This window comes from Falco punctatus (assembly GCF_963210335.1).
Source record: "Falco punctatus genome assembly, chromosome: 3".
Lineage (NCBI taxonomy): Eukaryota > Metazoa > Chordata > Aves > Falconiformes > Falconidae > Falco > Falco punctatus.
In genome coordinates this window covers 106,343,720-106,359,148 of record NC_137582.1, presented here as the reverse complement: position 1 = coordinate 106,359,148, position 15,429 = coordinate 106,343,720, and the positions used below count along the sequence as shown (strand labels likewise).

Below are 15,429 nucleotides of genomic sequence, written 5' to 3'. Positions count from 1 at the left end.
GCAGAAGGTGGGGAAGGGCTGGGTGCCCTCCTCGCGTAGGGAACTAACGCCGTTCCCAAAATGTGCCCATGTGCAGTGCCAGCTTCTTGCCTGATCAAATAGTGGCTCAGCCCAGCGGGGAAAATTTTGCTCTCGGTTCAAGGAGCGCAGAGCAGTTCTGCTAAAGCAAATGGGTTTGTTCTGGAATTACGAGGGCTTAAGGACAGGTTTTATTTGGTGCCGTAAGTGTCCAGGATTTGCAGAGGTCTGTAGCGGGGAAGGGATTCTACTTCTCATGGGGTTTGGAAGTAGAGCCATGAGGAGAGCAGCTTTGTTGAGCTACAAATGACGTATTTCAAGGGAGAGCTAATGAGGGGTTCAGGCGGATTCCAAGAGGAATTAGGTTTTCTGTAGCGTTAGGGCTGGAACTCTCCACCGCGGCTCAAAGCTGCCCTCTTCAGTACGTGGCCTGCCTTCCTGCTCTGCTGGGGGGCACTTCACCAAGCACCACGGTTTAGCAAAGCCTTGTTGTTATTTGGAGGGAATCTGGATCCAAAGAGGGGGGTGGCAACTCGGAACAAGCTTCCAACGTGTCTACCACGGGTCCTGCAGAGGTTCGTTTCAAAGAGGGAACATTTCTTTACTCAGCCAGTTTCCCTAAACATTCTGGCTTGGCTTCTTAAATTCCACGTTTTTTTCATCGTAAACCAGATATTTACTCCATAGGAGTAAATCTTACCCTGTTTGGAAACTCCAGTGTATTTCTTGGGAGCTATTGTACTATCATAATAACCATAATTACCTTTAAAGTCATGCTGTACTGCCTGCATCCTGAGTACCACAAGGAATTTCACAAAGTCTGGAATCTTCTGTATGTCCAGATTACTGGGTCGTGTAGGGATACACTAGCTAAGAGCTATTTTGTACATTTACCCTCCCGTCTTTCTTCTTTTTCTGTCTCCTTTTTCCTCCCTCCACAGCCATATTTCACCTGCTTCCCCTACAAAATGAGAAGGGTGGAAGAAATAAATTCACCTTTCTTATTTTCACATTCACGTGTGGAAAAGTAATTATTTTGTTTGAAATTCTTATTTGTTTGGATGACTCACTTCTTAATTAATCCTAATCCTTTTTTTTGTGCTCCTTGAGTAACAATAATATCAGATTTGTCTGGAATGATTAATGCCTCGTGCTTCCCAGGTCCTCAGCTGAGTAAAGATTTATAGACCAACGTTTTCTGGTTTTCTGATAGTCAGATTTTTCTTTTGCATTTTTTTTTCCCCTCACGTTGCACTCTTTGGCATTTGCTTCTATTTTTCAGGTGTAAATACTGTGACAGGTCATTCAGCATTTCCTCCAACCTCCAGCGGCACGTTCGAAACATCCATAACAAGGAGAAGCCATTCAAATGTCACCTGTGTAACCGATGCTTTGGGCAGCAGACCAACTTGGACCGACATCTTAAGAAACACGAACACGAGAATGTTCCAGGTAGGAAAGGACATGGCTGGGTGGTTCTCTTGCAGCACTGGAGGGAGAAGACACCGTGGTCTGGTCTCTCTGGTCCTTGGGAAACCTTTCTGGAAAGCACTGTTTCTTAAGGCTGAATGTCATTAGGTAGAAAAAAAGCCAAACACCAGCTCCTTGTGCGTCCTGAGACACGTTTATCTGCGATGCCTGATTGTAATGTGCACACAGTCATGCACGGTGCTCCGTGCTGCCAAGCTCTTGTCAGGTATTACTTACACGTGCCCTTTTGCAATCCATAAAATAGCAGTCGTGATGCTTGCTTCCTGGGGACTCTGTCCAGGGAGCATAACCTCACCTTGTGAGACCTCCTGGTACAATGCTGACGTGGACATGTCAAGCTCTACCAATCTACCAAGAGTTTTCATCCCGAAATGCCTTTGTAGGTACATGTGAAGCTCAGGAAGATAAATTGGCTTTGCCTTAAAATAAAAACTGAAGGAAGACATTCCTGTGCTGAATCCTACTAAGTGATTTCCCAGCCTAGGAAAAAAAAAAAATATATACGGAAGAGTTACAGGCAAACACTTTTGCAATGGACAGTGGTTCTTAAATTGTATATAGCATCTGTAAGTGCTGCATCACCGTATTTCTCTCTGTAGTTCAAGTCTGGAAAACACAAGCTTTATTTGGCTGCTTTGGCCCATGAGATTTCTCTTAAATGTTAAATCATTAATATATAGTGAGGGGATTGTTGCGTAACATTCCTCTTTGATTTTTCCTCTAAACAATAGCTTTGACAGTACCTGATAGTTTCTCCTGTTCTCTTTTCTTGTTTCCCTCACTCAGTGAGCCAGCACTCCGGAGTCATTACGAACCACCTTGGGACCAGTGCCTCTTCCCCCAACTCGGAATCAGACAACCATGCACTTTTAGATGAAAAAGAGGATTCGTATTTCTCTGAAATCAGAAATTTTATTGCAAATAGTGAGATGAACCAAGCGTCAACTTTAGCAGATAAAAGGTAGACAAGCAAATAAAATTACCTGGTGACATGTGTTGTTAACGTGGTTGAGAGACCAGTCAGCCTCTGCCCTGCAGCACTTGGTTTAAAATGCACAAAAGAGAGAAGTGTAACAGTTTGGAAGGAAAACGCGTTCAGCTTCAAGCTCTAAGCCCAGTGTTGTCTTTTCAGCCAGCGACTGAAGGTAGGAGGGCTGACACCAGGGAGCCGCTGAGGGTCGGACCGTGGCTGCAGCTGGTGGGGCACATTTCAGGAGCAGCTGCACTAGAAGGCAGGGCGGCCCAGGGCTGCTGTTGGCTCCTGTTGGCTCCAGCGCAATAGTTGTGCGAAAATACAATTTGTTCTCTAGATAAAAATGTCATTATTGAACCGTTTCCTTCTGCCATGAAGCCACATGGCCTGTTCCCTCACTGCTCAGAGTGCCGACTAAGGGAACCAGAGGCACCTGCCTTACTAGTCTGTTAGTTCATTTCAAATTATCCTTATTTTGACAGAGTGATATTTCACCTGCTGCTATCCTGATTTCCCAAATAGCTATTTAATCCCAACGCTAAGATTTAAGTCCAAAATGCAAGTATGAGAAATCCACATGGCGGTGTGACCCACCTAAAGAACAGCAAGACGTGTGAAACATGCTGACCTAAAGTTTCTGGTGCAGATGTTAATCATAACTTTAGGTCACTTGGTGGCATCCTCTTGGTTCCAAGTCCGTAGCGCTGGCGATCCCACTCTTGTTCTCTTGGTCAAACTGCCAGTGTTGTGGGCTCCGCTGGGTCCACATGGGCATGAATAACAAAAATAATAGGAGAGAGGATTTAGGCTGGCTGTTGGATTGCACCGTGAGAAAGCTTCCTCCTCGTGGTTGCTCGAAGGCAGATTGTTAGAATACAGTAGGACAGAGAAGGAGGAAAGTCACTTGTCCCACAGATGTCATATTTCAAGAGATGGAAAGCTATCATTTAAATCCAGATCAGACAAAATTCTAGTTTGAAAAGCCTTGGAGTTGGTACGTACTTGACAAGCTTATTAGCCCTCAAGACATGGTGGAAGGCTGACTTTTAAATGCCTGAAACATGTCTGTTTTCCTTTTCCTTGCTGTTTAAATAATATGCATATGTACATAAATATGTCTCTATATTCATACACGTGCATAAAATTCTCAAAGTCTTAACATCACAGCGAAAATGCCTGACTTATGCACTTAGCATCTTTTTTTTTTTCTTCTTTTCTTTCTTCTGCCCCCGTCCTCGACGAAATATTTCAGGCCAGAAATCCAGGATATTGACGGCAATTCCCAGTGTCATGGATTAGCAAATGAGAAAACAGAAGATGTGGATGATGAAGATGAAGAACTGGAAGAGGAAGATGATGACAGCCTGACAGGGAAGTCACAGGATGAAACGGTATCACCCACCGCAGAGCCCCGAGGAGCATTTGAGGATGAAGAAGATGAAGAGCCCACATCTCTCACCATGAGCTTTGACCACACCCGAAGGTGAGGTGGGCCATTCCCTTCGAGAAGTCACACGGGGCTCAGACTTCTGGCCCTGTGTCAGTGGTAGATTGTGAGTGCTTTTGTTTTATTTTTCAAGCCATGTATCATACCTCCAGTTTGATTTAAGCATTCACTTGAGAGATTCCATTTTCACCATGGTGGGGGACATGAAACAAGTGGACTGCAAGGAGGATCTGTGCTGAGGTGTCTATCCAAGACTTAAGAAGTTAGTTCCACACAGAAAACAGCATTTTCATGGTACCACAGTTCAGCAAATAATGTCTTTCTCGCTAAAACACTGGTCAGGGCAAAGGAAGAGGCATACGTGTTGTGCTGCTCTGGCCATTTTAGTTGTAGCAAAATGTGGTTGACTTCAAGTGGAGTTCTCAGAGCTCGGGGAAAAAGTGAAGCCTTTTTTTCCCAAGGTCAAGCCATGCCTAGATGCCTTTAAAATTGAAGTTTGCTGCACATAGTGTAGGCTTAGCTTGCTTTCTGCCTCGGTCTGCCTCCAGTTTCCCCGCTGGTATTCGTAACAAACGTCCCGTGATGCAAAGTAGTATCTATCTGGATTTCAGTGCATCACTATTTTAAGAAAATTCAGCAGTGTTCTTCAGGCACTGGTCCAGTGTCAAACATTTCAAGGAGTGGGCAGCAATTGGACATCTCCACACAGAAGACCAAAGTGAATCGTAGCCACGCTGAATGACAGATCTCTATAGCACTAGTGCTTGTCTGTGCATAGTCATGCTCTCCACTTTTTCTTTGCTCCTTGCATTTCGTGTCATTTTGGTGTTTGTCCGTGTCAGTTCACGCATGTGGCTTGTGAGACCCCCATGTATGTGCATGCAGGCACTGGGTTAGCAGCACTCACATTGGCTAGATGTGAACGGTGAGATGAGCTAACAACAGGTCAACCCCTTCCCCTGGTCATTGGTACAGGTGTATTGAGGAGGACGAAGCCGGCTTGTTAGATTTGGAGCAGATGCCGAATTTTGGGAAGGGGCTGGATCTTCGCAAAGCAGCCGAGGAAGCATTTGAAGTTAAAGATGTGTTTAATTCCACCTTAGACTCTGAGACAATAAAACAGACTCTGTACAGGCAGGCTAAAAACCAGGTAGGTATATGACAGACCATTTTATCTAGCTTGCCGCCGGCACGTACAGTAGGGTTAGCAGGCAGCTGGCCTCCTTTAGCTAAGGTTTATTTTCCTCTTCCAGTGAGCAGGAATTCTAACTGTAATGTGTGAATCGTGTGTGAGCTGTGTCTTGTTGCAATTACACTGAAATAGAGGAGAAACGGAGTGGGCATCAGTTTTAGGTCACCAGATGAATTTATCATTTAGCCTGTGCTGTGGGAACATGCTTATCTAGAAAGATAGAGGCATCTGTCTGTTTTTCTCTGTTTGTATAAATGTTTTTATAACTTAGCATTTATTTACACTTTGGGATGGGTCTTTAGTTGGTATATACTAAGAAAGCATCCTTGGGTTTGATTATCAAAGGTGCAATAGGCAACAAGATTTCCAAGACTTGCAATCCAGCAAGTCTAGAGGACTTCCTCACTTACCTCCCTGATTTCTAAAAGCAAACCATAAAATAGAAATCTGCCCTGTGAGCTAGGCTAGTTCAGACCCACCAAGAAACCTCAGAATGACGTCTCGGCATGCATTGGAGTTTTGAGAAAAATCTGGGGATATGGGGCAGATCCGTTTGTGCTTTCTGCTTTGTCGTTAAACCAAAATACTCAGTCAAGTTTTATGAAGTTACGTCTCGATCCCTACAAAAGGATTCTCACAAAAGAACCAGTCAGTGAAGTTCCACCACCGGACTGGACTGGAGAGAGCATACCCACCCCTTTGGCGGGGGGGGGGAGTGTAGCTGTTGCCTTGGAATCCCTTTCTAACCTTCCAGCAACAGAATTTGTCATGAAATCTATTCTCAATGTCCAGCAAAGCAGTAGCTTAGTGCAGTTGCCAAGCAGAACATGATTTTTGATTTATGGTCACCCAAAATTATGAAATTCTTGTCCTTCTTCACAGTAGGCACTAGTGCTGAAGCTGGGGAAGGGCTGCTTGAGGCTAGGACACAGCTTGCCTCTGGGTGAAATGAATTTAAACACAAGCTGCTTGCCTGACTCTTACATGTGTCCTGTTACTAATATGCCAAACATGCTAACGACTCAGGAACAGCTCACTCTTTTAAAATTTACACTGCACTACATCCAGCCTGTGCTTGGATGGGGGGATATTTTGGTTTTTTGAATGGATTTTGTAGTGTATGATAACACAGGACTGGTTACACTGGAATCGCAAGAAGTGAATCACTCGAACCATCTCTCGTGCAGAAAATGTAACGGTAAAACCCAAGATGTGCATGAGCAGCACGGTCCTTTGTTGCTCTTTCTTTTAAGCAATTTTAGAAGTGTGCATGTCCGTAACACTACCAAGCTGTGCTCTCCCAGCACTCACCTACAGCACCTGAATGTGTTGCCTTGACAAGTAGAACTGACTCTCAGCTTTTACGAGGGGAGGCTGAAGTCGGGTAACTGGTTCGTATGGTCACTGTTACAGTTGCATTACTCAGGGTCCTGCTGTACTGAGCGTTGTACTGATGTCCCAGATAATGTACGGTCTTTGTCTTCTGTCCTGCAAAGGGTTGTGTGCGGCTGGGGGCAACCTCAGTAACCTCAGCGTGAAGGAGAGGGCTACACAGCCACCAGTTCAGTGCCAAGTAGGAGCGTGCGTTGCACCAGCTGATGTAGGCAAGGGAGGCTGGGGACAAGGTCCTCCTCTGTTCCAGGTTGTGGGTGGCGGTGACATTGGCTTACACCTCCAGTATGTGAGATTGTCATCTCCCTAAGCCTTCACATCACTTGTGTGGGCTCTGAAAAGATGCACAGCTGTATGAGACAAGTAGTCCTGGGAGAGGGAGAGCATCCAGATTACAAAGAAACAAGCAGATTGTTATAGAGAAAGCAGAAGCCTCAATGCATTTTTCTAAGCAGACACTTTTAACCGTTTCACCGCAGCAGTAAATCTACCCTGACAAGGACATACGGACACAGCGGTAATGCCAGTGAGCATTTCATGCCTGTATTCCTGAACATACGTGCAGGTTTCTGCAGGCAGCGGAGGGCACCTCCAAGCAGTGAGTCACAACAAGTAGCCCGCTGCCCATCGGGTTCCAGCTGATGAGGGTATGGCTGCGCCACTGCTGGGGGCCCTGCCGCGCTTAGCCACTTGCTTGTCTGTAGGTGTACTTTTTTAAGAACAAAACAAAATAATTGGCATTCTGCTGGTAGCTGCTTTCCCCTGAGAGCAGAGCCTAGACTCAGGTGTGGGGTTTGTGGCCGAGTGCAGAGCCGGCACAGAATGGATTTGGTCCTTTAAAAGCTGGTGGGAATGATGGCCTCTCCTGACTAACCCTACAGCTGCCTATACACTGGCAGATCTGCATAGCTGGAGTGATGGGTATCATCCTGGTGTATGGATATAAATTGAGACCTACTGGCAAGGTTCTTTGCCGGGGACCAGGGGTGCTGGCTGGCCTACATGTCCTGTGTGGTTAGATGGTGCTGTGCTTTGGAGGGTTTGTTATAGCCTGTCCTGTGTGTGTATTCACACGTGTCCTCTGCATTGCTCTTCTCTCCTCCAGGCTTATGCAATGATGCTGTCCCTGTCTGAGAACGCTCCCCTCCACGCGTCCTCCCAGAACTCTCTGGGTGCTTGGTTGGACATGGCAGGAGCAGCTTCAGAGTCGGGGACCTTTAACCCCATCAACCACCTCTGAGAGGTCAACAAGGCACTGGCCAGAGTCCAAGCGAGGAGGCGGTGGTGCTGCAATTATCCTAGCAAAAAATCCTAGCAAGCAGAAGATGGATGAGAGGGCCTCAGGGAGTCGTCTGGACTTTTGGCTGAGAAGGAAACCTGTCGCATCTGACCTACAAGTCCTGCATTTTTATCTATCCGGAGTTTTCATTTCTAATTTATCAGAACGGACGTCTCCAAAACTGGATAACCCTGATGCAGCCCTAGGATTTCACAGTCTATAGGAATAGCATGAGCAAGACACGAATTGCAACAGTGCAATCAAATATTGGCCCCTCTAATGTTACAAACCAGTTTCACTGAGCCAGTAAAGCCTGCGTATCAATGAAAGCTTGAAACCATTCGGTAGCATTTCCTTTCAATTCAGCTGAACAGCGAAGCAAGAAGGAAAGGGAGCCAGGTGACCTATCCCTGGTGCAATTCTGACACAGCCACTGAAGAGTTATACCAGGGAAGGGTAAATTCAACCCATTTAATTGACCCCCAAAAGCCTTTGAAATTCTGTGCTCTCACAGAAATTCCGTCCTATCCTTTGTTCCCCACAAAACATACCGGCACAGTGCAAAGCTGCTGGAATGCAAGCCCACGATCCACCACGTGCAGTGTCCTGGTTGAGGAATCTTCAGCCCAGAGCATTGCTGAGGTTGGGGTTATCAAGGTATCATGCAAATACGTGGCTCACGCTCATCAGCTGTGCCCTGAACGCCCTTCTGTCTCCACCAACACTGCAAGGTTGTGAGAGCTTTCGATCTCTGCTGCTGCCCGTGAGCCCAAGCTGCTGCTTGGACTTGAAGCATCGGGAGTGTTTCAGAAAACGCCATGCTCAGAGAGTCTGTGGGGTGGGAGGACGGGGGGCTGTGGCACTGCCCTGTGCTGGCCTGGCTGCCCCCAGCTGAGCTGCTGAAAACACTCAGAATTTCCCAGGCAGAGAGGTCCCGGGCTGAACCCCCACCTGGAGCGGGGAGCTGTGCAAGAAAGCGTGGGAGGTGGCGAGTCTCGCTTTATGAAGGGCAATTGGGACACATCTTCTAGTTTATCTCCCAGGGTTTTGTTTAGAGCGACATCCTTTCAGTGTTGACAGTATCCGGGAATTGTGGCAGAAATTTTTGACTCGTGCAGTTGTTTTAGTATGCTGGATGGTTGCTTATGCATCACACACTGCTACTTGGCCTATAATTTAAGTAGAAAGGTTAAAATTTCCTTGCTTGAGCAACCTCAGGGTTACAGCCCTCTATTCAAGCACATCACTAAGAATAGAATTGTCTCTCTGACTCTAAATTGCTCACAGGTGTTTTATGAGTGATTTTAAATCACTTCAAAGTCTCATCTTTGTTACTGATACAAAGCAGCCTCCAGAAATACTGTGATGTTGATGCTAGTCTACGTTGCGATTACAATCTGCTGTGGGAGCAGTGATTTGCAGGTAAAGCTGAATTATGGAATAATCAGGAAAGCAATTAGACCTTGCAAAGGGTACCGTCAGCTACGCAGATCAAGTTTAGAGTGCGTGTCCTAAGAATTGTTGCATTACAGCATCTAAAAATTGGAAATGCTGAGGACTGGACTACTGCTACCACGGAGGGCAAGCGCGTGCCTCTGCATCTCGCCCGTTGCAGTTCTGCGTTGGCAGCTGCGGGGAGTCTGGGTGCTCTGGCAGGCTGGCTCTGTAAGGATTGCATCCAAAGCCAGTGAAGCCGAGAGGAGCTTTTCCCATTTACTTCAGCATATTTTAGTGCTGGGTCTGCTTCTGCGAAGTGCTTTGATCGGGTAATAACGCCTGCAGAACTGGGTTAATGGCTGATTTCAGAGAAGCAGCACGCAGCCGTCAGTGATCGCCTGTAAGTACTCGAGACGCGCAGCCGCTCTGCCTGCACGGGGTGGGAAAGGACGGATGGTGGCTCCTGTGTCATCCAGTGGGGAGAGACGCAATGGGGAAGCCTCACTCCAGCATGCTAAAAGAAAGGAAACAGCTACCGGAATAAAGCGTAGGGTGTGTTAGGAACGATGCCGTGGCAATTCGCTCCGCGCCCCAGAGCGCACGTGAGGCTGTTTTCAGAGAGCCGGGAGCCTCCGGCTGTCCGCAGAGGAAAGCATCTAGGGTGGCTTTGGTACAGAAGGAACAAAAGGTATATTAGCAGCATCAGTGTATTTTCCAAGAAAATTTACCCTTCCTTTTTGGTTTTTGACAACATCCTGTGAAAGTGCCCAAGGCTCTGAGACCAACAGTCAGTGTAACCCGAACTGCTTCATATATTTGCACAAAGCTCTTGGGTACGTCGGCCCAAGAGCTGCCAATGTCGAGAGAAGCCAGGCTCTGCGAGGGGCTGGGACGGCCCCGTCCCCGCACATCTGCCTCTGCTGCTGCTGCAGCACAGCCCTGCCCAGGCTCTTGGCCTTTAAATTATTCCCACGGGGGCCAACTGAAAATAATAAAAGAATTGTTTCTTTTCCTGATGGAATTTATTTTAATCTGTATATAACTTGTAATTTTTTGCTAATTCTTTTCTTATTTTATTTCTTCCTTAACAGTATTTTTTGCATTAGGTATCATTATTGTGAAGAAATAATGTTAATATAAGTATGTAGTGAAGGACCAAAATTGTGTAATTAAGGTTGTATGTTGTATGATTGATAACCAGGGAGTAAGAAGATGTTGTCCATGTGCCAAATGACCCTGACCAGCCCTGCTCTAGTCGCGCTGCCGATTCTCCAGACAATCACAGGGTTTGTTAGTTCGCCTTGACGTGACCGGTGCGTTAGACGAAGGTTTCTCTGTAGTTCCTCGGCCGCTTGGAAAGCAAACGCAGCCCCCACCCAAAAGCCAGCAGCCCCTCCCCACGCGCCCGGCCACCGAGCACCGGGAGCCCGGCTCCGCAGGGCGAGCAGTGTGCCGGGGCAGACCCGGGAGCCGGCGGGTGCAGCCGGGGGGCCGGCAAGTGATGCTACCTTGCCAGCAAGCCACACCACCATGCCAGCAAGCCATGCCACTGTGCCAGCAAGTGATGCCACTGTGCCAGCAAGCCATGCCACCAATGCCATGTCTCACCCAGCAGCCCTTGCTCCCCACCGGCACTGAGGTGCAGAGCCGGGAGCTGGGTGACGTGGTGGCGCTCGCGGGTGCTGCCACCCCAGGAGGGAGCAGCCGACAGAGCCGGGGTGACCCCGCTGATGGGATGCAGTGTGTCGGAGTTGGCGGCAGCGCTGGGTCCATGGCAGACGTGCACTCCGCCGCAGCACCCCCATGCCCTGCGCTGGGAAGGCCACCGGCTTGCAAGCCCTGAGCTGCGCCAGCTGCTCTCCCCGTGCATGCCGAGGGACTCATCCAGTGAGCGCTGGTGGCACTGGGGCCCATCGCCACGGCCCACAGAAGCACTCAGCCCCGATGGGACTGTCTGGCCCTGCAGGATCCTGGACCCCACTCCAGGAGAGCACAGAAATGTAGCCCAGCCTTACACACGGGGATAGATGTGTCCTGTCCTGTTACAGCACGAAAGCCTGAGCTGCAGCTCCGTGGCTCCTGGTACCTGCCTGGAGTAAACCGTACGTCTGAGCATCTTTCTGAAGGGACCGCAGCAGTGTCTGTCTTGATGGAGCAAGATCTGTGGGTAACAGTAAGTGTTTGCGTGCTCTGACCCAACGTTTTCTTCATCGCTGAAGCAATCTTTGAAGAGGCTGGCATCACGCTGCTCAGCGTGAGGAGGGAACAGAGCAGCTGAAGGAGCAGCGATGAGCTGGGTTCCAAAATGTGGGCCAAGTACTAAGAAATGCAAATGTTACTGCGGGGATTTATTTGGGGTGTCTATGGTCTTCCCTTCGGTATCCCAGCCCTCCTGTCTGTCTCGTTGTTCCTTCAGAGGCTGAGTTTGCCAGCAGCTCCTCGCGCTGCCTCAGCTTGCGCCGTTACTGCCCCGGGGCTCCCCAGGAGCAAGGGCATCTCCTGCTGTGTGCTGCTGCCCGGGGACAGGGAGGTCCAATCCAGACAGGGACTGAGGACATTAAAAATTAGTTCCTAAAATCATGAAATGATTTTTTTTTTCATATTTCCTGATTAAGTTTTCTTCCTGTTTTCTTTAGCTAGTGTCTGTTTGTTGTAGGATCTCCCAACTCCTCTAATTTAGCACTGATTACAAGTTTTAATTTTTCCGCAGTTAAGATAAATAAACAGAAAGCCTCACTGAATCTCTGTTTATCTCGTAGCTTTCATTCAATTGCACTTGAAATGTGTTGCAGCTCATAGCAGATGTTTAGGTTTTGATTTGCTCTTGGAGCAATAGCAATCCCTTGTTTTGCAGGATGTTTCCCGAGAGGTGCGCGTGTTGCGGAAGGTTCTGTGCTTCCCAGTGGGGGTGGGGCGTGGGGGGCAAGCCCCTGGGCTTCGGTGGGATGTGGAGCTGCCGTGCTGGAGGCCATCCCACGCCGCTAACGCGTTGTGCCAGGGAGGTGTGACACAGCAAGGTGCGAGCCACAGGGATGGCGATAAGATCTGCTGTTTGTTGGAAAGCCAGGGCACCGCTCGAGGTGTGATTTAACCCAAGAATATTTGCGTAGGATCTATTTATTAAAAGTGTTTTCACATCTCATAGCCATATTGCCACAACAGCAAGGAGGAGAGAAGGGGAGAAGCCCTGTGAATTTTTTGTGTCACCAGGTGAGGTGGATGCCACTGTCACTGGCTGGTCAGTGCTGCCGCAGGGACGGTGCTTCAAGCAGTATCCTTGCTTCTGAATGCGACTTCGACCCCAGATAAACCTTTCAGCTAGTTAGGGAGGAGAAAATCGGTCTGCTGTATGTGCTTTCCCTTTCTCTTGCCTGCTGGGATGCCGGCAGTCGGTACTGGTGTGAGTCACTGCCTGATGCAGGCAGCCGAAGGCGCAGCACACGGTGCCGAGCGCGCGGGCGCACCGGGGTCTCCCACGGGATGTGCCAAGCAGACACGGGTCAGAAGCACCTGGTTTGCTCGTGGGTGCACAGGGGTGTTCCTGCGGGGCATCTGGCTGCCTGGGTGCGTGCCTTTGTAACGCACCCCGTGCCGGCTGGGTGTGCGCGCCGCAGGTCGCAGCAGAAACGAGTAGGTGCGCACAGGGCTCCAGGGCGGCAGCCGAGTGCCGGCAGCAAAGCCAAACCAAATGGGGTGAAACAGCAAAACACGAGCCAAGTTGGCTTGACTGCATTCCAGGATGAAACACAAAGCTTGGTTTGTGTCTTGCTTAAAACAAACTAGTGGAAGCTTTCGATTTCTCCCTAACCAGCACTTAGACTTTCAATAGACGTTCTTGAAAACGGCTTCTTTTTCACTTCATCTGAAGCGTTTTGAAAAGCACTTGCACAATGACATGAACACGTTTGACTCTAAGCATCAAAGCACTGGATTGTGAGCCCACTCCCCTCGGCCAATTTCAATCTGCTGACTTACATTCGATTTTTACATGCTGTATTTTGTGTGTGTGTGTGTGGCGGGGGAAGGGGGAAAGCATCACGGTGTAGGAACCTGCCCGTTTCTGCCTGTTGGAAGATGGGCGGGGAGCGATGCGGTCCGCTCGATCAGTGCTGGTAACGTAAGGGCAAAACCCTCTGCTCCCAGACGATGGTCAGTAGTGCTTTCACAAAGCCATGACACTTTTTCTCTGTAGTGTTGAGTGATACTGTGACTAAAATGCTATTGAATGATTCCAAGATTATTTTTCTCTTTTCTTCTGTCATTACTTCTTGTTACCACTTTGGAAAAAGAATGAAAACGGAAAAAAAAGGCAGCTTTGATTTCCAAATGTGCAATTCACATGTGAACAAAGTAATTCTGAAAGTAATTCTCAATGTATTTTACATTCTCGTTGCTCTCTTCAGAGCAAGAGATGTTTTGCCCTGATGTCATTTCCAGCCTGCAGAAGATGTAATTTAAAACATATATATATTGTGCTTGCAAGAATCATGAATCTGTGCATCCTATGTCATTCCTTTTCCCATTGTTACAATACAGATATGATTTAGGGTTTGGGTTTGGTTTTGTTTTTTTTTTTCTTGCTTTAGAACTGTATAGTGTTTTTTAAAATCAATTGTAAATGTCTGGTTTTCATATGTTTAAAAAACATTGAGAAAGAGGATGGTGCTTGTTCCATATCATTCTTGATTGTATATTGCTTCTGTTATGTTTATAAGTAAACTGTGCATGACTTGTGTTTAGCAGTCATTATTGTGTCTGTTTGTGAAATTTTTATTAAAAAGAAAAAAATTCCGTAGATGCACTTATTGTATATGTGATTAGATTTTGCGTCCGAGGCTAGAAGCCTTGAACTGCCAAGGAAGGAAAAAAAAAAAAAAAGTGTTGGCAGTTATTAATTAATATGAAATCGCTTTGTTGGGAGCATAATGAAATAAAAGATATGAAGTGTAGAAAATAATTAAAAAAAGCGATTTTACAAATTTCATTTTGATGCTTGTGATAAAAGACAAATGTACTTGTGTAGAGAAATTCCTTTAAAATAATGAATAGAAAAAGCTGATTTTGAGGTTAATGCTGTAGAATAGGAATGTATACCAAATGTAATCTTTCCAATGCTACAATGAATTTATACATGAGATTGATATGCAATAAACCTGTGTGCTTTTATAAGCCATGGTCCTGTGAGCTTTTTTTCTTGGAGGAGCAGTGGAGATGCAGCGGCATGTGCAGTGGGGGGGTGGGAGTGACTTGCTGGCTGTGCTAACGGGAGGCTGTGAAGGTGCAGCAGGGCAAAGCGAGCCCAGGAGCTGAAGGGGAACGTCACAGAAGGAGAACAGTGTACAGGAGCAGCATGAGGGTGTTCGGGGAATTGAAGGGGAACGTCACTGAGAACCCTGTACAGGAGCAGCGAGCTGGGTGTTTGACGGGAAGAAACAGTCTGATGAAGAATTGGATTTCCAAATCTTTATAGGCTGCAAAAATAACAGCTTTTACCCCTCCTCTTCCCAGGTGGCTTGTTCAGGTGGAGAAGGAAGCTGGTCCACCACCGCCTCGGCTGCTTGCCGTGCCGCACATCCTCCCAGCGAGCCCGTGAGGCTCCATGGCACTTCCCACCCTCGCCCGTGGGTTTCACTTGCCTGTTCTTTGGTCTTGCTCTGATGGGGGGGCTGGTTTCCAGGGAGGTGGGGGGGTGAGCAGGGAGCCCTGGTGGGGCTGGCAGCACCTTCCTGTCCTCGTCCAAGGGCTACAGGGGATGGCTGCCGGCGCTCGTGCCATCCAGACTTGGCAGGAGGGTTCCACGGTGAAGAATATGGCATAACGCTGAGGAGCACTCTCGCTTTGCTGTCGGGTACTTTATGTACTTGGCTGGTAAGACTTCAAAAGAGCTTCAAGAAATGAAACAACAGACCCTGAAATGAAATGACGGACACCCCTCCTTGCTGCCGGGGCCCGGGAGGACCAGGCGGTGCTGCTGAGCCATGCCAGCATCCTGCTGGAGGGATGCGTTCTTCTCGCTGGGGAGCTTGTGTGGGGCAGAGTGAGGATGTTCTGGGGTGGGGGGACGGGCTGGGATGAAGCATTATCTGAAAATGTCAAGGATATTTCCTTTCACAACGATGAGCTGAGAGTTGGTGAACTATCTAGTGATAGCGGTCAGATGGTTCAGCAGGGGCCCTGAGAGCAGAAATGACTTGAAAGCA

At 47.9% G+C, this 15,429-nt stretch overlaps 1 protein-coding gene across 3 annotated transcripts in view; it reads left to right on the top strand.

Annotated features, from left to right (window-relative positions):
- The window catches only part of PRDM16 (PR/SET domain 16), a 345,908-nt gene extending 333,938 nt beyond the window's left edge, over positions 1 to 11,970 (top strand). For 2 of the 3 annotated variants that reach the window (XM_080380315.1, XM_080380313.1), the window contains 5 exons: positions 1,301 to 1,470; positions 2,296 to 2,470; positions 3,735 to 3,965; positions 4,905 to 5,079; positions 7,619 to 11,970. In XM_080380315.1, the coding sequence (XP_080236441.1) occupies positions 1,301 to 1,470; positions 2,296 to 2,470; positions 3,735 to 3,965; positions 4,905 to 5,079; positions 7,619 to 7,753 (886 nt within the window). In that variant the 3' untranslated portion in view covers positions 7,754 to 11,970. The remainder of the gene's footprint in view (positions 1 to 1,300; positions 1,471 to 2,295; positions 2,471 to 3,734; positions 3,966 to 4,904; positions 5,080 to 7,618) is intronic. The other variant, XM_080380314.1, reaches the window with a different exon arrangement.
- Positions 11,971 to 15,429: the final 3,459 nt, after the last annotated feature.